Source organism: Zea mays, chromosome 4 (genome assembly GCF_902167145.1).
Source record: "Zea mays cultivar B73 chromosome 4, Zm-B73-REFERENCE-NAM-5.0, whole genome shotgun sequence".
NCBI lineage: Eukaryota > Viridiplantae > Streptophyta > Magnoliopsida > Poales > Poaceae > Zea > Zea mays.
Window position 1 is genome coordinate 200,139,302 of NC_050099.1, and position 23,194 is coordinate 200,162,495.

Genomic DNA, 23,194 nt, shown 5'->3' on the forward strand with positions numbered 1-23,194 from the left:
GACCGAAAGTGGGCTGGCAGTAATAGCGGTGACAGGCGGGCGGGCGCAGCGGTCACATCGTCAGCCAGGCTCACGTCCCATCCTGAGACAGCAAGAGAGCCTCCTCTCACGGCGTGGAGACGGTGCGCCCGTGACCCGTTCCTCGAACGGATCACACACGCACAACGGCCGCCCCGCCAACCACTCGCCCCGTCGCATTAACTCCGCGGCGGGACACGCGGCACCTCAGGCAGGAGGAGCGCGCGACGCTTCACCTTCGCCGTAATAAACGCGTCAGAAAAGGTACGCCACGTCGTCCGATTTCGTATCCTTTTCCGTTTTCCTCTTTCTCTATCTCTTGCAACAGGGACCGGGAAAGGGGGATACCCCGAAAGGGATCCTTCTCCGCGAAGGAACCGGGCTCCGAGCCCCCCATTACTGATCAGGGGTTCGAAGGCTGGCCCCCCGAAGGGTTCAACAGTCGCCTCAGATCGCGTGGGCCCGACACCCACTACTGGTCAGGGGTTCGAAGGCCAGCCCCCCGAAGGGCTCCATGGCCGCCTCAGGCTACTCGGGCTCCGCGCCCATTACTGATCAGGGGTTCGAAGGCTGGCCCCCGAAGGGTTCATAGTCGCCTCAGACGCCGAGCGAGGGATGACCAGGGGTACGTTCGATACATAACCAAGGCTCGGGCTGCGCTCCCGAGGTACCCTAGGACATTTCCGAGACCAGCGGGAACGATCTTGTAACGGAATCCCATCGGAGGGAGGCATCGAGCCCTCGGACCCCGTCGCCAGGGGACCGGGTCCGGAAAATCACCCGCAGGTACTTTTGGGCGTGCCTCTGGGCCCCTAGCCGACCCCCAACGAACGGGGCACGGACGTCCACTCGGATTACCCGCTTGCAGCTCACCGGAGACACCATGTTCGGTGCCCATCGAGGGTAACATGGCGCACTCCCCCCCTCCTCCTTGCGGAAAGGCGACGTAGGGGCGTATGTAAAAAGTCGAGTCTGTCCCTGATCGTCCTCTCGCCCTGTGCAGAGGCTCGGGGTCTGCTCTCGCAAAAACCGGCTCCGGCCAAATCGTTGACAGCGTCAACATACCAGCCCGAGAGCTTGGGCCCCGACCGTGCACCCGGGCTACGACCAGTTCGCATGAGGGAACGACCAGACCAGCCGAAGCGTTAAGCGAAGTATTAAGACCTCGAAGGAGTGTAACCACTCCTCCGAGGCCTCGGGGGCTACACCCGGCGGGTGCGCTCGCGCGCACCCGCCGGAACGAAATGCAACCGAGAAAGGCTGGTCCCCTTGCAAAAAAGTGCGACAAAAGCCTCCAAGCGAGTGCTAACACTCCCTTCGAGGCTCGGGGGCTACTGTCGGGGACCATAATTAGGGGTACCCTCAAGACGCCTAATTCTCAGCTGGTAACCCCCATCAGCATAAAGCTGCAAAGGCCTGATGGGTACGATTAAGTCAGGGATCAGTCCACACGAGTGACTCGATCACGCTTCACCCGAGCCTAGCCTCGGCCAAAGGCAGCCGACCTCGAGAGACTTCCGTCTCGCCCGAGGCCCCCTTTTTATGGCGGACACATCACCGGCTCGCCCGAGGCCTTGGCTTCGCTCAGAAGCAACCTTGACTAAATCACCACACCGACTGACCAAATTGCAGGGGCATTTAACGCAAAGGTGGCCTGACACCTCTATCCTGACACGCGCCCCCGGCAGAGCCGAAGTGACCGCCGTCACTCCACCGCTCCACTAGCCAGTCTGACAGAAGGACAGCGCCGCCTGCGCCACTCCGACTGCAGTGCCACTCGACGGAGTGAGTCTGACAGGCAGACATGCCTTGCCAAAGGCGCCACGGCAAACTCCGCTCCGCCCGACCCCAGGGCTCGGACTCGGGCTAAGACCCGGAAGACGGCGAACTCCGCTCCGCCCGACCCCAGGGCTCGGACTCGGGCTAAGACCCGGAAGACGGCGAACTCCGCTCCGCCCGACCCCAGGGCTCGGACTCGGGCTAAGACCCGGAAGACGGCGAACTCCGCTCCGCCCGACCCCAGGGCTCGGACTCGGGCTAAGACCCGGAAGACGGCGAACTCCGCTCCGCCCGACCCCAGGGCTCGGACTCGGGCTAAGACCCGGAAGACGGCGAACTCCGCTCCGCCCGACCCTAGGGCTCGGACTCGGGCTAAGGCCCGGAAGACGACGAAACTCCGCTTCGCCCGACCCCAGGGCTCGGACTCCGCCCTGGCCTCGGCCGGACGACTTCCGCCTCGCCCGACCCCTTGGCTCGGGCTCGGCCACGGCAACAGAAGGCAGACTCAACCTCGGCTTCGGAGGAACCCCCACGTCGCCCTGCCTAGGGCACAGACCGCCACGTCAGCAGGAGGCGCCATCATCATCCTACCCCGAATCGACTCGGGTCACGGAGAACAAGACCGGCGTCTCATCCGGCCAGCTCCGCCGGAGGGGCAATGATGGCGCTCCACAAGCTCTATGACGACGGCGACCCCCAGCTCTCTTACGGAAGCAGGACAACGTCAGCAGGGACTCGACCGCTCCAACAGCTGTCCCTCCATCAGGCTCCGCCGCACCTCCGACAGCCACGACATCACGCCAGCAGGGTGCCCAGATCTCTCCGGCTGCCACATTGGCATGTACCTAGGGCGCTAGCTCTCCCTCCGCTAGACACGTAGCACTCTGCTACACCCCCCATTGTACACCTGGATCCTCTCCTTACGACTATAAAAGGGAGGACCAGGGCCTTCTCAGAAAAGGTTGGCCGCGCGGGACCGAGGACGGGACAAGCGCTCTCTTGGTGCCGCTCGCTTCCCTCACCCGCGTGGACGCTTGTAACCCCCCTACTGCAAGCGCACCTGACCTGGGCGCGGGACGAACACGAAGGCCGCGGGACTTCCACCTCTCTCACGCTCGACTCCGGCCACCTCGCCTCTCCCCCCTTCGCGCTCGCCCACGCGCTCGACCCATCTGGGCTGGGGCACGCAGCACACTCACTCGTCGGCTTAGGGACCCCCCTGTCTCGAAACGCCGACAGTATTGTTCTCTTATGTCTTTGTGTGTAGGATACAAAGATTCTTCGAAGGAACTTTGTAATTGATCTATTAAGTTACGAGGAGAATTCATGCCGCTATGCTATCCCTCCAAACATACAACAACGACTTATCAGTATCGCTAAAAAAGATTAAATTAATGTACGGTTGTCGACATATTTGACTATTATTAGAAATTGTAAGACAAGTTGATTCGTTCAAAACCGATGGTGCATCAACAATATGCGTGTAGAACTACATATTTTTCATGTCTTCTTTTTCTCGTGTATTATTTTTCAAGTCCGAAGAAGATCTGCCATGATATACACTTTCTTGTGCAGACCACTTTTTTGTGTGCTTGCAATTGCAACTATATTGCCTTTTCGTCCTGTGGAGAGGTTAGTCCACCTAATGTTTTCAGGTCCCAGTGAATGCACAGACAGTGGCTTTGTTTTCTTTCCTAAACATTATAACACATTTGTAACCTTTTTCTATAATATTATACCATATTTGTACATGAGTTATTGTGATATTTTATCTTCCCGTTGCAACGCACGGGCATCCACCTAGTAAATGTAGTTAAAAAGGAAACGAAGGGAGTTTAACCGCGTTTGGCCATGATGGGTGTCATTCCCAAGAGCACCCCTCCCCTCCCCTCCTGTAGTCCCGTACTCCCGTCTCAGCCTCCAGACTCCCACGGGCCACGGCACAAAAAAGACCAAGAGAAACGACTATTAAACGCGCCCCACCCCGACTCGGGCACGCAACTCTACCGACCTCCGCTCACCGCCCCCTTTCCTCCTATCCCTCCCAGAGCCCCGACCCGGCCGGCCGGCCGGCCGGAACCCTAGCCTTATCGCCCCTCCCTTTCCCGCCTCGCCTCCGCGCGATCTCCCGATCGCCGGATTCGTGCCGCGGCTGGATGGACTCCGACGTGGAGATGAACACCGCCAGCGATGAGGAGGTGATGGACAACGATGACTACTACGACTACTGCTACAGCGACGTGGGCGACGACGGTGGGAGCAACAGCGGGAGCGAGGAGCTGGTGGCCGGGGACTACGACGAGGGCCTCGAGGCCGAGGGGACCGACGAGGTGGTCTCTAGGCGCGAGCAGGTGAGACTGATGCTGCGAGCACGAAGAGGCGGATAGGGCGATGCCTTGCTTATAATTTCTAGTTATCGCCGGAATCTTGGGGTTTGAGTTCGGATGTGTTGGAAAAGGCTGAAAAGGTCGCGTGCTCCTGCTTGAATGGAATGTTGTTGTTTTTAGCTCAGTTCTTCCATTTCATATGTGACGATATTTCTGTGAGCTGGGGATTTTGGCGATCTGGAGCGCTAGAGTGGTAGCAATGTGCTGGAGCGCTAGCGGGTCAGATCAATTCATTCATAAATCAGTGAAGTGTTAGATCGGTTCATAGACTTCTATTAGAACTGGTGGTATGGTGCAAATTGGTGATTATTTTAGTGCTGTGGAAGCTGACGCCTGTTTTATATGCACCGCTAAGTATTGATTTGTGTGGTCTTAATTGGGCTTTAAAGTAGCACTGCCTGAACTCCGTTTGCTTCTTAATCTGAGCGTTGATTTGTGTGGGCTGAATTTGGGATTAAGAGTTGTGCTGCAGGAACTTCCTTTGCTTCTTAATTAACTGTTAGTATCACTGTTATGAGCAACCTAGCAAGGGACTATGCTTTCCCCAAAGCTTAATAACTAGACGAGAGAGAGATTTAGATTAAATTGGCTTGCGTTATTCCTTCAACTTCCCGGCATATATAGCTGGCGTATTACATCTTATCAGACTAGGAATACGTAACAATTAATACTAGGACTCTTCCACTTGACTCGTACTAGGACTATGACCCAAGCTAAGATTCCTTTCCTCACTATAGAGTACTTCTCTAATTTAGTTTTAGCAAGCTGTATCTGGACTCCTTTATTCCTTTTGGCGCTGGCGCCTTCCATATGTCCTGCCCCACATAACATCACTCCTGCCCTCGATATACAGCTTGTCCTCAAGCTGGAAATCTGGATACCCCTGCTGAAATTGGTCAACATCTTCCCAAGAAACGGCAGAAGAGGGCTGATCCTTCCACTGAACTAAGATCTGCGCATGCCCCTGCATAAACGAGCTTTCAAAGCTTTTTCTGGCGTAGGCACAACAACTCCATTTTGAACTGGAGGTAGAGCAGGCAGCGTCTCCGGAGGATTTCCCACGAACTTTTTGATGACCATTTCAGTGCTGTGGCTGCTGACGCCTGTTTTATATGCACCGGTAAGTATTGATTTGTGCGGTCTGAATTGGGCTTAAAAGTAGCACTGCAGGAGCTCTGTTTGCTTCTTAATCTGAGCGTTGATTTGTGTGGGCTCAATTTGGGATTAAGAGTTGCACTGCAGGAACTTCCTTTGCTTCTTAATCAACTGTTAGTATCACTGTTATGAGCAACCTAGCAAGGGACTATGCTTTCCCCAAATCTTAAGAACTAGACGAGAGAGAGATTTAATCGGCTGAATTTGGGATTAAGAGTTGCACCGCAGGAACTTCCTTTGCTTCTTAATCAACTGTTAGTATCACTGTTTTGAGCAACCTAGCAAGGGACTATGCTTTCCCCAAATCTTAAGAACCAGACGAGAGAGAGATTTAGATTAAATTGGCTTGCTTTATTACTTCAACTTCCCGGCATATATAGCTAGCGTATTACATCTTATCAGACTAGGAATACTGGACAGCAGATCGTCTGCAGAAGAGAGGACTTAGCCATCCTGACAAATGTGTCCTGTGTGACCAAGAGCAAGAAACCATAGATCACATTTTGGTGGGGTGTGTTTTTGCTAGGAGTTTTTGGTTTCAGCTGCTGGGAAAGGTCTTACTCCTGTGGTGGGAGAAACTAAAATGGAGTGGTGGAGCAGAAGCAGTGAGCAGTTGCAGGGGATTGCTAAAAAGGGGCTCAATTCCTTGATTACCCTTGGGCTTTGGACTCTCTGGAACCACAGAAATGGATGTGTTTTTGATAGAGCTACACCTAGCCTGGAGGGTGCTATTAGAAGAGCTGAAGAAGAAATTATTATTTGGAAATTTGCGGGGGCCAATCATCTTGCCCTTATTACAGCTCACATTCCAGGTGTCATGTAGGGATCTAGGAGAGAGTTCAGTTGCTAACTTCATAAGGGAAGGATGCTGTTTGAGTCTAGATTGTGGGGCAGGATGGCCTTGTTTGTTTTTTTTCTTCTCCTTTTTCTTTTTATTTCTTTTTTTCTGTTGTGTTTGTAATTGGTCTAATTTTAGACCTTTCTTCTTAATTCAATGATACGCAGCTCTTCTGCGTGTTCGAAAAAAAAATACTAGGACTCTTCCACTTGACTCGTACTAGGACTATGACGGTATGACCCAAGCTAAGATTCCTTTCCTCACTATAGATTACTTCTCTAATTTAGTCTTAGCAAGCTGTATCTGGACTCCTTTATTCCTTTTGGCGCTGGCGCCTTCCATATGTCCTGCCCCACATAACATCACTCTCGCCCTCGAGAAACAACTTGTCCTCAAGCTGGAAATCTGGATACCGCTGCTGAAATTGATCAACATCCTCCCAAGAAGCAGCAGAAGAGGACTGATCCTTCCTCTGAACTAAGACCTGCGCATGCCCCTGCATAGCTCGGCTCGGCTCGGTGCGGCTTGGTCACCTAGCAAGCCAAGCTCGGCTCGGTCGCATTGCGAGCTTGGAGATCAGGCTTGGCTCGGGCTCGATTAGGCTCACGAGCCACCACACTAAGTCCAATTTAGAGCATAAATTGTATATTTTCATTATATATAAAATAAAAAAGTATGTACCAAAAATGCAGGAACATATTTTAAACTATATATAGCATTAGGTCCATAAAAAATAAGAAAATAAATCAATAACATAGTAATGTAACAGTGTCACAACATAAGTACTACATGATCTGCCTGGCTCGCGAGCCTCTCCGAGCTGAGCCGAGCCTGAGTGAGCTCGAGCCGGCTCGTGAGCCTCGAGCTTTTTTCCAGCCCTACCCCTGCATAAACGAGCTTTCAAAGCTTTTTCTGGCGTAGGAACAACATCTCCATTTTGAACTGGAGGTAGAGCAGGCGGTGTCTCCGGAGGATTTCCCACAAACTTTTTGATGATCATTTCAGTGCTGTGGCTGCTGATGCCTGTTTTATATGCAGCTAAGGGTGTAAATGGTACGGATATTATCCGTCTCTATTCAAATTTGATACTTCTAAGAGGGCTAAGATCTGATCCATATTCGAGTCCTGGTATTCAGTATCTGATCCATATCCGTATACTCAAATTTGGATATTTAAGATGCTGATATCCATTCTAATCTTACTCGACACAACTCGATAATATCCGATCTGAATCTGAAGTGAAATTATGAAAACAAATATGAAACGAGTAATATCTGTCCGTATCCGATTCGATTACATCCCAACATCAGCTAAGTATTGATTTATGTGGTCTGGATTGGACTTAAAAGTAGCACTGCAGGAGCTTCCTTTGCTTCTTAATCTGAGCGTTGATTTGTGTGGGCTGAATTTGGGATTAAAAGTCGCACTGAAGGAACTTCCTTTGCTTCTTAATCAACTATTAGTATCATGGTCCTAGATGAGTGTTGTGCCGCCTCTTTTAAGCTCCGTCAAACGTACTAGATGAGTGATCATGCTTGGTCTCTTTGTGTTGCTTTGCTCTTCTGCTCATTTTTTTGTTCCATGGGATACTCTTGAGTTTTGCTAAAAAGGGAGTTGCATTTGCTGTTAACAGACATTTGTGGTTTTAAACGAACAAGTTATATCTGAACGTCAAGCCGAAGATGTGAGCAAGGTATCTGCCGTCACACTGATTACAAGGGAGGAGGCGTGTGCCCTCCTCCATCACTATAAATGGTGAGTTTGTTATGTTAGTGCTCCATTGAATATTCTTTTTTGAAAGCAGCAAACTCTGAACAACCTTGTAATGTAATGACATTTATCCTTATTGCACTGTATGCTAATACACAGCTCACTGGATCAGATTGTACTCATGTCTATATATTTGAAAACAGTATCATATGTCAGCATGTGTAGGTCATTTCTTGTTTTTAATTTTTTGCCAAGGTGCTGGCAGCCCCCACTTTTTATTGTTGAAAGTATCTCATCAAGCTCAAGATAGAACCTCTAAATATTCCCTCAAAATACTCTGGAAAGGGCATTTCATTATATGTACAATATGCTAATCATGGCAATGATTTTCCGTATTTCCATAGGTTTGTGTCTATACATGAGATGTCAAGAGAAGTGCTACCTTGAGTTTGAGCCTATTAACCCCCCCCCCCCCCCCCCTGTTTTTGGTTGTTCGTGAGTGCACACTTTACGCACTTGGGTATTTAGATGATAAGAACAAATCTTTGCTAGAAGCAATGAAGGACAGGCCCAGTGCCGATGGGGTCCCACATGAGTTGGGTCTGATGAAGGAATAACCGAGGCAAGCTTACCCCTGCATTTTGCAGAGAGGCTGCATCGAACCTAGGACCTTTTGGTTTAGTGGGAAGGCTTCTTACCAATGCGCCAGGCGTGTCCTTTTGCTAGAATCAATACACTGACATTTTCTTATTGGTGGATGGTGTAGAAGTGAAACTAATGTACATCTGCTCTCTGTGTGTTCTGTATTCATTATGCAGGAACATCAGCAAGCTGAGTGACGAATGGTTTGCAGATGAAGAAAAAGTCCGCCATACTGTTGGCTTACTTTTGAATGGAAATCATGACCCCCGCTCTAGGAAGGCAAGATTTATATTTCATACTCTTATGTTTCTTTTTCATCAAAGCAACGCGTGTAATCCGGTAGAACCTTTGGCTCTGGCATGTATTCATAATTTCTATTAACAATCTTTTTGGTTGCAGCTAGTCTGTGGAATATGTTTTGAGGGGTGTTCTTCTGATATGATGAGCTCTGCTGGTTGTGCTCATTTTTATTGCCATGAATGTTGGGAAGGTCGCTCCCTCCTCCTCCTTTGTTATTGCTGATGCATGATTAGGTTCCATTGTCATTATTTGTGAGTGGTCAAAATTTATGTTTTATCTTGGTTACCCATAAGCATGTTTTGTGATCCTTTGATTTTGATAATATTAATATTTAGTATTATGCATGTCCCTGTATTGTACATAAGATAGAATAATATTGAAGCAGATCATGTCTAGTTTTGTATATTACCCAGAAGTCTAAATGCAATATCAACTTTTTTTCTGTTTTTCTTCTGTAATGCCATAGAACTACATTATGTTAAGAGTACCCGTTAGGGTTTCCTGTGTAATGGGCCAGGTCTGTCTAACTTGGTCTATTGATACAAGCACCCAACCCTAAGTTAGGGTTAGGGTTTCCCACATGGTATAGAGCTAGGTTATTTTCTCTCTCCCTCCCTCCCACCCAGCTGCCACCACCCTGCCAACTACACACAGCAGCCGCTGGCCCGCTTTGCCCGCAGGCCCCCTTCCCTACCTCCCAGCCGCGGGCGCCCCCCAGTCGTCAGATCCCCCCTGTCCTGCCATCAGCGCCTCAACCTCCATTGCCGACCTTCCCCTCTCCGGTGCCGCCTCTCTTGGGGCGGCCGCCGCCGCCGCCCCCAGCATGGGTCCAGCCGCCACTGCCGCCCTCGGTGTGGGCCTGGCAGGCCCCTGGCTCGCCCCCATGCAGGCATGACCGCGACCGCCGCTGCAGCTGGCCTTCTCGGCCGGCAGGTCGCCGACGCCACCTCCCAAGTCGCCCTGCTCGGGCTACCCTCCTCCGGCGCTCTCTGGCTCACCCTCGATGCGAGCACAGCGCTCTGGCTCCCCGGAACGTCTGTCGGGGATGACCCCCTTCATCGCTGGCCTCGGACCTTTCCCCGGCTACCTCTCACCCGCGCAACAACACCCTCGTCGACCCCTGTCGGGCTTCACCCTCACCGCTCTTGCGTCGACGGCACCTGCCACCGACTTCGCGTTGGTCGCCGCCATCGCCACAACCCAGGTAGCCATGGCTGCCTCGCAGGAGCGTGAGCGCGCCGCGTCCCTCGCCCTGGAGCAAGAGCGTGCCATGGGCGTCGCCCTGATCGCCCAGATGGCTATCGCATAGTGCCTCATCCTCGACCATCCTCCGGTCGCCCATGAGGCTCCTCCGGTCACTCCTGAGGCTCCCCTCGCCTCTAGACTTGACGCCAACCACATCACCGCTCTCCACGCTTAGGTCGCCAGGATGCACAATATTTGGTCCCTCGTGTCCATCGTGTTGGACCCGACGTCCTCCCACTACCCTCATTGGCGGGGTCAGGTCCTTCTCACGCTTCGGTAGTACGATCTCGCCGACCACGTCCTCGACGACCTTGTTGCTTCGTCGTCTCCATCATGGTACCTGATGGACAGTGTGGTCCCACGACACCACATCGTTGACCAGACGTACACTGTTTGATAGGCGTGGCTCGCTCTCGAGGAACAGTTCCTCAGGAACCGGGAGGCTCGGGCACTCCACCTCGACGTCCAGTTTCACCAGTTCTCTCAGGGGGACCTCTTCACGGGAGAATACTATCGCGAAATGAAGGGCATGGCAGACTCTCTTCGCGACCTCGGCGAGACCATCGCCGACCGTACCCTGGTGCTGAACCTTCTGTGTGAGCCTCAGTTCTCGCTACAACCACCTGAAGGCTCTGATCAAGAGGACCGTACTCTTCCCACCTTCTACGTCGTCTGCAACGAGCTTCTCCTCGAGGAGCTCACCATGGAGACTGAGGCCCCTGCTCCAGCTTCGGCCCTCTACAGTGCTCCTAAGTCCTACCGGCGGCCAGGCATCATTGGGGGGCTCGACCCCTCAACCTCCGTCGACTGGGGCTGCCACCCGTACTCTACCCGCTGCTCCTACGACCCCTTGTCCGGCTTCTAACGCCGACGGAGGTCGTTGTCCCCACAAGGGTGGCCGCGGGAACGACGGCTCCACCCGGGGTGGTCCCTCTGGCCGGGGTGGTGGCCATGTGTGGCCGTCATTCTACAACCCCTGGACCGGGACTATCGCCATGTGGTCGGGCCAGGCTTCGAGTGCCTCTCGCCCTTCTGCGTCGACCCTCTTGACCGTGCCTCCCTACGGCGTGCCTCCTCTGACTCCGCCTTAGCTCCCGCCTCCGGGCACCTCCACCTTGACACCTTGGTCCCCGCTAGCTGGAGGATGGGACCCAGCCGCCCTCACCACCACCTTCAGCATCATGGCGATGACCCCACCCTCGTCCGACTGGGTGGTCGATGTTGGGGCGAAGGCAAAGACGCCACCCTTCGCTCGAGGCCTTCGCTGCAGTCGCTGGTCTGACGGAGACAAAACGGGCAGGGACACCCTTCGTTTCGTTCGGCACCAGACGAAGGCCTGCGACGGCGTCATCATCGTGCGGCCTCGTCCAGCTCAGAGGCCCACGTGTGATCCGGCCCATTGTAACGGGCCCTGCGTGGCCGCCGCGTGTTACAGGCCTAATTTGTAAAGGCATTCCTGTAATTACAGTCTGTAACCCTGCTTTATGGGAATATTCTGGGGATAACCTAGGTAGCTGAGGGCACATGTGTCCTTAACACAAGGCGCTGGGCGCTCAGATACCTATAAATACCCCCGCACAGTGCCCGTGAGAGGCCAGATGAACAGAGCTATTGCCATCTTGCGCGTAACCCTGTTAACGTCACTGTTCACCCTTGTTGGCCCCCCTTGCGACCGAGAGCAAGTTCCAACAGTCGACTCTGGTGCGTCTTACCACACCACCTCCAACAAGGGCACATTATCCCACTCATCCCACCCCCATCCCTCCCATCCCTCCTTGATCGTCGTTGGAAACGGTTCACTCTGCCGGTCACCTCAGTAGGTGCATCGGTGATCGGTTCTCCTCGGACTGTTATATCTCATCGACGTTCTCGTAGCTCCCCATTTTACTCACAACCTTCTTTCTGTTTGTCGGTTCACCACCGACAATTCTTGTTCCATTGAGTTTGATCCTTTTGGTTTCTTTGTGAAGAATCTGGCAACCAGGACCCCTCTCGCCCGCCGGCCTTCCTCCACCGACGCGTCCTCCCCACTCGTCCTGGTCTCCACCACCTCCTCCACTACTTGGCATCGTTGTCTCGGCCATCCAGGACCCGACGTCATGGCCAAGCTTACCAGTAGTTTAGATCTTTCATGTAGTAGGGGACATTCTGAGGGCCTCTGTCATGCTTGTCAGCTAGGCCGACATACTTGTCTCCCATTTCCTACTTGTTGTAGAGCTGAGCAGGCTTTTGATATAGTTCATTGTGATCTCTGGACTTCACCTGTACTCAGTCTTTCTGGATATAAATACTATTTGGTGATTTTGGATGATTTTTCTCACTTCCTTTGGACTTTTCCCCTTAGGCTGAAAAGTCTGACACGTTCGCCACCCTCATTCACTTCTTCGCCTGGGTCTCCACCTAGTTTCGTCGCCCGGTTCGCGCCCTTCAGTGTGATAACGGCCGCGAGTTCGACAACTACGCCTCTCGCTCCTTCCTCGCCCACGACGTTCAGTTGCAGCTCTCGCATAGTTGTTAAAGCGGCAAGGCGAGGTAAGGCAATCGACCCCCCTTTTACCTTTTAAGCGATATGGCGTAAGGCGAGGTGACGCCTTAGTAATATACAAAAATAGGCAATAAAAATTGAATATATAGGAATATAGTCTCAAATAGATAGGAATAATAGTATTATAGTAGCAAATAGGAGTACAAGTTCAACATAAATCAACATAATAGACTAGTCCAACTGAAGTAATAGATAGTAGTAGATAACATCCTCATCTCTCAATAGCCATCATCAAACTCATCATGAAATGTAGGAGGATTCTCTTCATCATCTTCCACCTCGTTCATCTCATCACTATCACTCAAATTCATATCCAGATTAGAGAACTAAAACTAAGTTTACTAACTAAGAACACTGGTTGTTAACTGAAACTGAGTTAATTGAAACAGAGAGATAGCAGAGAGGGAAAGAACAGAGAAAGCAGAGAGGGGAGATAACAGAGAGCAGAGAGGGAAGGGAAGATAGTGCACTGGGGGAGAGCAAAGAGGGAAGAGAGCACACTGAGGGAGGACAACCATCCAAAGCGTTCGCAAAGCGTCGCTAAGGCGACACTCAAGACAATAAGGTGACACCTTATTGTCTAAGGTGGACGCCTTAGTCACGGACGCAAGGCGAGGCGGACACCTTGCCCCTAAACCTCGTCTTACCGCTTAAGCGTCGCTTAAGTGACGCCTTAACAACTATGGTCTCTCGTGCCCTTACACCTCTTCCCATAACGACCGGGCAGAACACATCATTCGCACCACCACCAACATGATCTTCTGCCTTCTCTTTTAGGTGCCTCTCCTTGCCAGTTACTAGGTAGAGGCCCTGAACACCGCTACACATCTCATCAACCGTCTCCCCTCGAAGATGGTGAACCATCCCACTCCTCCCCACTTTGCCCTGTATGGCACAACCCCCTCCTACGACCACCTTCGCGTGTTCGGTTGTGCCTGCTATCTCAACACTTCCGCCATCGCTCCCCATAAGCTATCTCCTCGCTCCAGTCGTTATCTCTTCCTCGGTTACTCCCCTGACCACAAGGGGTATCGATGTATTGACCTCGCCACCCAACACATAACTCATCTCTCGTCACGTCGTATTCGGCGAAGATGTGTTTCCCCTTGCTAGCTCATCCCCACCCATCGATCTTGACTCTGTCCTTGCGCCCGATTCGGTCCCCCCACCCCGGTCGCTCGCGCCCGCTTCCCCCCGGCTTAGACGCCACCACATGCGCCTCTATCGACACACCATGCGACCTAGACACCTCGCCTTGTGTAGTTAACAACGCCATGCGCGACCCCGTCGACCATGCCTGTGCCACGTGCGGCCCTGTCGACTCATACCGCGCCACGTGCGGCCCCATCGACAAGTGCAGCCCGCTTCGCCGACCTTGCTCTCGTCTACCACTGCCGCGGGCGGGACACTGCATCAGCCCTTGCCGTACCGGCAACGCCGATGAGCGCGGCTCGCTTCACCAACCCCACCCTCGTCTACCACCGCCGCACGATGGAACCTCCCTCGGCTCCTGATGACCCGTCGGCCTGCACCGAGCCTCCCGTGTACCACTCGGTTGCCATCCACTGCGACCCCGGGCATGTCCACCCGATGGTGACTTGCCGCGCAGCCGGCGTTCTCCGCCTCGTTGACCGATTGATCCTTGCGGCCGACACGACTGCCACTCCTCCGGATGCCTCCCCGGTTCCCTCCTCCGTTCGCGCTGCCCTCGCCGACTCCACTGGCGTCGTGTTATGGAGGAAGAGTACGCGGCCCTGCTGGCCAACCACACTTGGGACCTGGTGCCGCGTCCACCAGGCACCAATGTGGTCACCGGCAAGTGGCTTTTTCGCCACAAGCTGACCTCAGATGGCTTACTCGATCGCTACAAGGCCTGTTGGGTCCTTCGGGGCTTCACTCAGCGCCTTGGAGTGGACTATGACGAGACCTTCAGCCCCGTCGTCAAGTTCACCACTGTTCGAGCCGTTCTCTCCCTCGCCCTCTCCTGAGACTAGGCGATCCATCAGCTCGATGTCAAGAATGCCTTCCTCTATGGCACTCTAGCGGAGACTGTCTACTGCAACCAACCCACCGGCTTCGTTGATGCCGCTCAGTCGGATCTAGTCTGCCGGCTGAACTGCTCCCTGTACGGCCTTAAGCAGGCACCGCGGGTATAGTCGCTTTGCCTCCTATTTGGCCTCCATCGGCTTTGTCGAGGCCAAGTCGGACACATTCCTGTTCATCTACCGGTATGGCGACGACACTGTCTATCTCCTGCTCTACGTCGACGACATTGTGCTCACGGCGTCCACACCGACCTTCTACAGCGCACGATTGTCGCCCTTCTGCGGGAGTTTGCGATGAAGGACCTGGGGTCTCTTCACTTCCATGGCATCACCGCCGAGTGTCGGCCTTAGGGTCTCTTCCTGCACAAGTGCCGGTACGCCATTGACATCCTGGAGCGGGCTGGCATGTTCGATTGCCCTGCTCGACACATGTTGACACTTAGGCGAAGCTCTCTGAGGACGACGAGCACCTAGTTGCTGACACGATGTTCTACCGGAACCTGACCGGCGCGCTCTAGTATCTCCAGGCCCGACATCGCATACATCGTCCAACAGGTGTGCCTGCACATGCACACCCCGCGGGAGCCCCATCTCATCGCTATCAGGCGGATCCTGCGCTACCTCCGCGGCTCCCTCGACTACGGCCTTCTACTCCGACCCTCCCCGAGTTGGAGCTTATGGTCTACACCGACGTTGATTGGGCTGGCTGTCTCGACACACGTCGGTCCACTTCCGAATATGCCGTGTTCTTAGGCGCCAACCTCGTCTCCTGGGCCGCCAAGCAGCAGCCCGTCGTCTCCTGCTCTAGCGCAGAGGCCGAGTATCGTGTTGTTGCCAACGGCGTGCCTGAGGCCTCATGGCTGCGCCAGCTGCTCCAGGAGCTCTACAACCCTCTCCATCGCGCCACTTTGTCTACTGCGACAACGTCAGCGCAATCTACCTCTCCAATCCCGTGCAACATCAGCACACGAAGCACGTGGAGATCGACCTGCACTTCGTCCACGAGCGTGTCACTGCCGGTGACGTTTGGGTTCTCAACGGCCCCACCACGCTATAGTTTGCTGACATCTTCACTAATGGGTTGCCATCGAGTGTATTCACCGGCTTTCGATCCAGTCTCAACATATGTACATGATATAGTTGAGACTGCAGGGGGGTGTTAAGAGTACCTGTTAGGGTTTTGGGTTAGCCCCTTGTAATTACAGTCTCACCCCTGTGTAACTTGGTTTATTAATACAAGCACCCAACCCTGAGTTAGGATTAGAGTTTCCCACATTAGACACATCTGCGTAAATTTTCTAATGTCAATATGAATTCTATAAAGGTTTTTATGGTGCCTTCTATATGTTAGTACTCCTGCTTGTAATTGTATGACTAGCCTGTTTTCTGTTGTATGCGATTGTCTCCCTGTTAATAAGAGGGAATTTCTGATGTCTTAAAATTTTTTAGGCTACATTAGCGCTGCAATTGGTGATGGTCCAGGATGTTTGTCATTGCGATGCCCTGATCCATCTTGTAGTGCTATGGTTCTTCAAGGGATGATTAATGAATTAGCTAAAGATGAGGATAGAAAAAAATATGCACGATTTCTCTTACGCGCATATGTTGAAGGTAGCAAGAAGGTAATATGTTGTACCAATTTGTCTGATTCTCCAACTACACAGTTCTTTGACCTAACTTGTTTTTGTTTATACTGTTTGGCATCATGTTCTCTCACCTGCCTGTAAACTCAATTGTGAAATCTCATTTCATGCAGACTAAATGGTGTCCAGCTCCTGACTGCACATGTGCTGTGGAGTTCCTTGGTGATGAAAACTATGATGTTTCATGCAATTGCATGTTCAGCTTTTGTTGGAATGTATGATGATTCCATTATTCTAATGATTTGATGCTTTTGTTATCTCGGCTCCTAGGGATCGAGCATCCGAGGCTTCATCAATATCCATTACTCTTGTTTGCAGTGCACTGAGGAAGCTCATCGACCAGTGAACTGTGAGACTGTTTCTAAGTGGATATTAAAAAACAGTGCAGAATCTGAAAACATGAACTGGTTTGTTGCTGGCTCAACACTAGCGTTTGATGTGGTTTTCAAGTTTCTATTTTTGTTCATATCATGTCTTAGTTAATACAGGGCGTATAGATAAGGAGTTTCTTGATTTTATTCTGGAAGGCGCAACCTATTTCAACTTTCTACCTTCCGTTTTTGATTATCTGTTTTGTAATGTGCTGTTTATCGGTTCAGACTAAGCACAGTGATAACTAGTTCCTATGTGGTTGGAGCTTCATATCCTACTTTCACCAACCTTGCGATTTATTCGACAATGTAAATGTCACAATTTTGGAACTATTCGCTCTGACTGCTGACAATAAGTGAGATGGTGAAAAAATTGTGCCTAAAGTTAGTTGTTCAGGTTCACAGGCTTCTGATACCATTTTTCTAAACGATCTAAGTTGACTTGGAAGTGGATAGGGAAGCCGCAGAAAATATTTCTGTGAGGTTGAATCGTAGGTGTCGTGAACTATGAAAAATATTCTAGTGATTTTTTAATATAGTTTTACGATAGCATTTTTTCTTTACTGCAACATGCTTGGGATTAATAGGCTTTGTAGTTACTGCTGCTGTAGATTGAGGATAGCCACTAGCTAGTTTTTTTTTCTCTGAACATTTTGGAGATTATATTTAGATGATGATGAGGATAACTAGTCTGATTTTAACTGGATCATAAAGGTTTGGCGATTTAATTTTCATCTATTTGTCTTGTTTTTTCTTTCAAAAAAAGCCCTCACCAGTCACAAGCAACCAAGACGCTGTTCAACTTAAACTTGCCCTATCTGCACTATATTCACATGTCGTTGAGATAGTGTGCCATTGTATTTAACTGATAATTGTGAATGTTTTTATTTTATTCCTTGTGGCACTTCAAATTGCATGAAAAGGTTTATTATGTATTTATGCTGTGTTCATCTTTTCAGGATACTGGCTAATTCTAAGCCCTGTCCAAAGTGCAAACGGCCAATAGAGAAAAACCAGGGATGCATGCATATGACATGCACCCCTCCTTGTAAATTCGAATTTTGCTGGTATTGTTCACTTACTGCTTGAAAGAATTGCAGTATTCTGCCATGTTTATCTTCTTTTGTCTTGAGGTTCTTTGCACATTCCAGGTTATGTCTGGGTGCATGGTCAGATCACGGAGAGAGAACAGGTGGCTTTTATGCTTGCAATCGTTATGAATCAGCAAAGAAAGAGGGAGTTGTATGTCTTTTCTTTACTTCATGCATTTTGGAGAAACACTTCTGTAGAACTCTAGTATAATTGTAATATTATTTCTGCCACTGCTGCTACAATGGGATTAAAAGTCTCTTTGGTGGATGAACAGCAGCTCATCTTTGGGATGTTGTGATTTTCTGTGTGGATGCTATGTTCTTTTCATTTCCAAGGATGTTTTCTCCTCAAACTTAAATTGCTTCTGTTGCAGTACGACGAGACTGATGCAAGGAGGGAAAGAGCTAAAAACTCTCTTGAGAGATATATGCATTACTATGAGCGCTGGGCATCCAATCAGACAGTAAGTTCTAGATACCTTAGTCTGATGTATATAGGTTTCTGTCAAAATATATTTGTTTTGTGCTCATAATGTAATATTTGAACCTTCTCTCTTGTGCTGCTACTCTATAATATAATGCCAGCCATAGTTCTTGCCTTTTTGGTGGGATACCCATTTGTCAGTATTATGTTGGTTGCACATAAGAAGGGTGTTGTGCATAAGCAGAGTAATGTCTTTGCCAAATACGTTTTTTCATGAACTGTATACTGTCTAGGTGACTGGGTCTAGCTTTATTTTTAGGTTGTCCAAGGCTTTGTTTCATGATTATTTCCTTAGACAAAAAATAATCGTGTTGCGTTTTGTACGTGCATTATCTGATTATTTTCTGGCTACCAATAAGATTATAGGCAGTCAACAATATTTTTTTTTCCTGATGTTCTTGATCTACTGTGCATTTTTATGCTGAACATTCAGATACTTTCATTTCATAATGAATATTTTGAACTGTCAACTGTAATTTCTATTCTCATGTTTGCCTTTATCGACAGTCGAGGCAGAAGGCCCAAGCAGATCTGCTAAAAGCGGAAAAGGACCAGGTGAGAAAATAAATCATGTTATGGGCCTTAAGGCTGTGCTCGGCAGAGCATGCATATGACTGTGCAAAGCGCTGTATTGCACTGTAGGCTGCACTGTTTATAGAGTGGAGTTTGAATTAGGGAGTGACTGAGTGAGATAGGTGGTGGAATAGGAAGTCTGTTTGAGATAGCCTAAGGGCTCTCACAGCATGCCATGTAGAAGTTTCTCTGCTTGTTATTCTTTTCTGTATTATTAGTTGGTTTCTAATATTCATCCGTGCTAGACTATAATTAAGTCTTGTTCGCCCTAACTTTTCTTCCATGATGGACCAACTATAATGCACTTTCCTTGTTCCTCTGCCACAGATTGCAAATTTAACTGACATTTTCGGGATACCAGAGACCCAGCTTAAGTTCATAATCGAAGCTTGGTCACAGGTCTGTCATCTTAGATTTACATGATGTAATGGGTTTTATAATTGACATTTTTCTTATATCTGATGCTTTCACCACCCTATTGTACATCAGATTATAGAATGCAGGCGAGTGTTGAAATGGACATATGCTTATGGCTACTATCTGGATGATAAGATCAAGAGTGAATTTTTTGAGTATCTGCAAGGTTGTTATTTCTATTTCATGTTGACATTATTACACGGGTTTATCATTGCTTGTGGGAACTCTTGGAACATCATTGATTCTAAGTATTTGATAGGTGAGGCTGAGTCTGGTTTGGAACGCCTGCATCAGTGCGCTGAGAAAGACTTGCAAATTTTTTTGCCGTCTGTGAAATCTGACAGCACTGAAACAACGACACCTACAGTGGCTGAATTTGGTGAATTCCGCGTGAAGCTTGCTGGACTTACAAGGTAGTAAATTCACCATGCCGTCCGCCTTTGTGTTGCATATGACTACTACCTCTGATCTCTAAAGCATGATGTTTTGACAAAACAAATAGGCAGAAAACTGTTGATTTAGTATCTGAAACATCATTTAGTATGATACCCTCCATAATTCCAGTTTCGCCCTTTTATTTGATTGTTTTTTGGACCCTACATCATAGAAAGGCGTAGCGTCCAGGCGTCTTCCTTCATTATTACCTTAATTTTTACTAGTGTACTAAGCTTTGTTTACTGCAGCGTGACTCGGAATTACTTTGAGAACCTTGTTCAAGCTTTGGAAGCTGGGTTGGAGGATGTCCGTGCCACAGGCCAGGCTGCTGGTACATCCAGCACTGCCACCAGCTCCAAGAAAGGAGGAACTAAATCCAAGAAGAAGCAGCACACTGCACCATCATCTGACCACACTGATGATGGGTGGCCCTGCGAGCGCTGCACATTTCTTAACCCTCCTACAGTGGATGCATGCAGCGTCTGCGAAAAGAGTAGGTACTAGATGATGGAATAGCTCAAAGGGAGCCAGGGAGGCATCCCAAGAAAACCTCAAAGCTCGTGAGAAGCATGCATGCATCGGATGCTGAGAAGAAGAGCTTCCAGCTGCCGCAATGTTGTACAGAGAGTTATTTTAGGGCCTCGGTTGGAAACGGTGTGGAGGCTCAAGTGGTCACATGTTTGTGGGGGTCATTTGGTTTTCTAGTTCTTTTCTGTTGTTCCTTGTAAATATATTTGTTGTGATGTGGTGACCTGTGTTTATGTGATGAGTTTTTGTTTCTGACAAACTGTGAAATTAAACTTTAACAAAACTGATGAGAGGTAGCTCTGTTTATTCCCTCCTAATTGCGGGCAGGGTCTTTGTCTATTCTTCCACATTATTTATCTACGGTTACTTGCCAAGTAACCATCTGCTAGTGCTGGTCAATGTTACTTCAAAGCCGATCATCGCGTGATCTGTTTTCCCATATAGATAGAATTGTTGAGCATAGTTAGGGTTTCGGGGCTAGTCCCTGTATAATTATTTGTATATCCTCAGCGTAATGAGCTTGGCTATTCAGCCTATATATATGCACAGGGTTAGGGTTTTCCCTTCAACTTGGTACTAGAGCTAGATTTTCTCTTTTTTTTCTTCTCCCTGCCCACCACCAGCCTCTGTCCCTAGTTAGGTCCCTGCCCAGTGGTTGTGCTTCGGTGGCCGCGCTCCTTCCCCTGCAGGTCGTGTCGCACCCTGATGGCCGTGTCCCTCCCCCTGCAGGCTGCCTCGGCGGCTACGCCCCTCATCGGCCGCGCCCCCATCCGGGTCCCGTCCGTCGCCGTCCCCACCTCACTGTCGTGGCCATAGCGACCGATGTCGCTGTTGGCAAGACGCGGCCGCCTTTGCCTTCAACTCCGGCATCGACGCTTGCGCAGACCACCACCTCCCCACGGACGACCATGACACAACTCTCCACTTCTCCACGGTGGTCGTCAGTCTTTAGGCCGTCGTTGGCATCTTCCCCTCTGTGCTGGGTTCTCCCATCGCCGTGGGCACGTCCCTGCAGCACGCGGGTGCGGTCCCCACCCACACCGCCCCTGCTCCCATCGAGCTTGTTGGGGATGGGACCTCTCACATCTCCGGCATTGGGCCCCATCCCGCCATCCTCCTTGCTGCCCTCACTGCGCAGCAACATCAGCAGCACACCTGGTGTCCCCCTCGTTGTTCCTGCAGCAGCCACCCTTCCCAGCGGCGTGACCGCACCCACCGGGGTCTCACCATCCTCCGCCTCTCTAGCTTCGCCTTTGGCGACTCCTTCCATTGTGGCTCCCATCCTAGGTACCGTTCTTGTGCGCGTCCTCCTCCACAACATACACTTGTCTGGGGCACCCTCGCGGATTTTGATCATGCCATGGGCCTTGTCCTTCATGATTGCGTCGAGCTTCACCCACATGCAGGCCACCTCGTGCCTGGACCACTTGTTTTCCCCGAGCTGTGATTGCCTCCTTAGAGATCGAGACATTGGTGTCTTCCTCCCCTACCTAGGCCTTTGTCGGAGCTCCTCCCCTGGCTCTTTCCACGCACCCCGTGGCTTCACTACCCTCTCCCACCGACTGGGTGGTCGACTCCGAAGCCTCCTTCCATACCACTCCCATCACTAGCTCGTTATCCCACTTCCACCCACCACATCCCTCACATCCTCCCTCTATCGTTGTGGGCAACAGTTCCATTCTCCCGGCCACCTCAGTAGGTGTATCAGTTCTTTCGGGGCCATTCCACCTTAACGACATCCTTGTTACTCCCAGTCTCACTCATCCCTCCTCTCGGTTCGTCGCTTCAATAGTGATAACCACTGTTCGATGGAGTTCGATCCCTGGGGGCTAACCATACGCTACCTTCCCTCACTTGTCATGCTCGCTCGCTGTGACAACTCCGACCCTCTCTACTCTCTTCACTTGCCCTCCACTACCTTACCAGCATAGCCTCCCCCATGCTCTTGCTACTACCACCACCTCCGCCGTTTGGCATCATCGTCTCGGGCACCCTGGACCTGACGTGATGTCTCAGCTTTCTAGCTGCTCAGATATCTCCTATCACTAGGGCTCCTCTGAATCCTCTATCATGCCTGTCATCTCATCCGTCACTCTCATCTTCCCTTTTCCACCTCCACGTCCAGGGCTGCTCAGACCTCCGACCTTGTCCATTATGATCTCTAGACCTCCTCCTGTCCTCAGCCTCTCTGGTTACAAATACTATCTGGTCATTCTGGACGACTTCTCTCATTTTTTGGACTTTCCCACTTTGATTGAAGTATGATACGTTTAGCACCCTCACTTCTTCGCCTGGGTCTCCACCTAGTTTCGCCGCCCGTTCCATGCCCTCCAGTGTGATAATGGCCACGAGTTCGACAACAACACATCTTGCTCTTTCTTCCTCACCCACGGCGTCCAGTTGCGTATCTCGTGCCCCTACACCCTTCCCCAGAATGGCCGGGCCAAACGCATCATTCGCACCACCACCAATATGATCACTGCCTCTTATTTCAGGCGTCTCTCCCTGCCAGCTACTGGGCGGAGGCCCTGAACACCAGCACCCATCTCCCCAATCGCCTCCCCTCCCTTCGAAGGAGGTGAGCCATCCCACTCCCCACTTTGCCATGTATGGCACAACCCCCTCCTACGACCACCTTCGCGTGTTCGGCTGTGCCTGCTATCCAACACTTCCGCCACTGCCCCCCATAAGCTAGCACCCTGTTCCACTCGCTGCCTCTTCCTAGGTTACTCTGCTGACCATAAGGGGTACAACTGCCTTGATCTCACCTCCCACCGCATACTCATATCTCGTCACGTTGTTTTTGACGAAGATGTCTTTCCCCTTGTTGGACCCTCTCCACCCTCCGATCTCGACTCTCTCTTTGAGTTTGATCCGATTCCCCCTCACCCCAGGTGCCTCTCCTCGCTCCACGCGTGGTTCCTACGCCTCCGCTCGTGCTTCTGCCTGGGCCACACGTGGCCTCGATGCCTCCACTCACGTCTCTTC

At 50.8% G+C, this 23,194-nt stretch overlaps 1 protein-coding gene across 4 annotated transcripts; it reads left to right on the forward strand.

Annotated features, from left to right (window-relative positions):
* The first annotated feature begins 3,694 nt into the window (after positions 1–3,694).
* Positions 3,695–20,545, forward strand: LOC103654420 (probable E3 ubiquitin-protein ligase ARI8). Of its 4 annotated transcripts, NM_001328366.1 has the most exons (15): positions 3,825–4,148; positions 7,811–7,932; positions 8,706–8,808; positions 8,929–9,019; positions 16,114–16,286; positions 16,421–16,522; positions 16,626–16,714; positions 17,638–17,745; positions 17,830–17,920; positions 18,144–18,233; positions 18,761–18,808; positions 19,154–19,225; positions 19,316–19,409; positions 19,503–19,656; positions 19,927–20,373. In NM_001328366.1, exons 1-15 carry the CDS (start codon positions 3,954–3,956, stop codon positions 20,180–20,182), a joined length of 1,788 nt encoding a protein of 595 aa, NP_001315295.1. In that variant the 5' UTR covers positions 3,825–3,953; the 3' UTR covers positions 20,183–20,373. The 4 variants fall into 4 exon arrangements, with proteins under 4 accessions (XP_035822999.1, NP_001315295.1, XP_035823001.1 ...); XM_035967106.1 differs by having other exon boundaries at positions 3,695–4,148; positions 19,316–19,656; positions 19,927–20,545; XM_035967108.1 differs by lacking the exons at positions 3,825–4,148; positions 7,811–7,932; positions 8,706–8,808; positions 8,929–9,019 and adding an exon at positions 12,159–12,606 and having other exon boundaries at positions 19,927–20,545.
* Positions 20,546–23,194: the final 2,649 nt, after the last annotated feature.

Coding starts and splice junctions, on each gene's coding strand:
- LOC103654420 (XM_035967106.1), top strand. CDS start 3,954: ATGGACTCCGACGTGGAGATGAACACCGCCAGCGATGAGGAGGTGATG. Junction 19,226..19,315: donor TAATCGAAGCTTGGTCACAG/GTCTGTCATCTT, acceptor ATTGTACATCAG/ATTATAGAATGCAGGCGAGT. Junction 19,657..19,926: donor AAGCTTGCTGGACTTACAAG/GTAGTAAATTCA, acceptor TGTTTACTGCAG/CGTGACTCGGAATTACTTTG.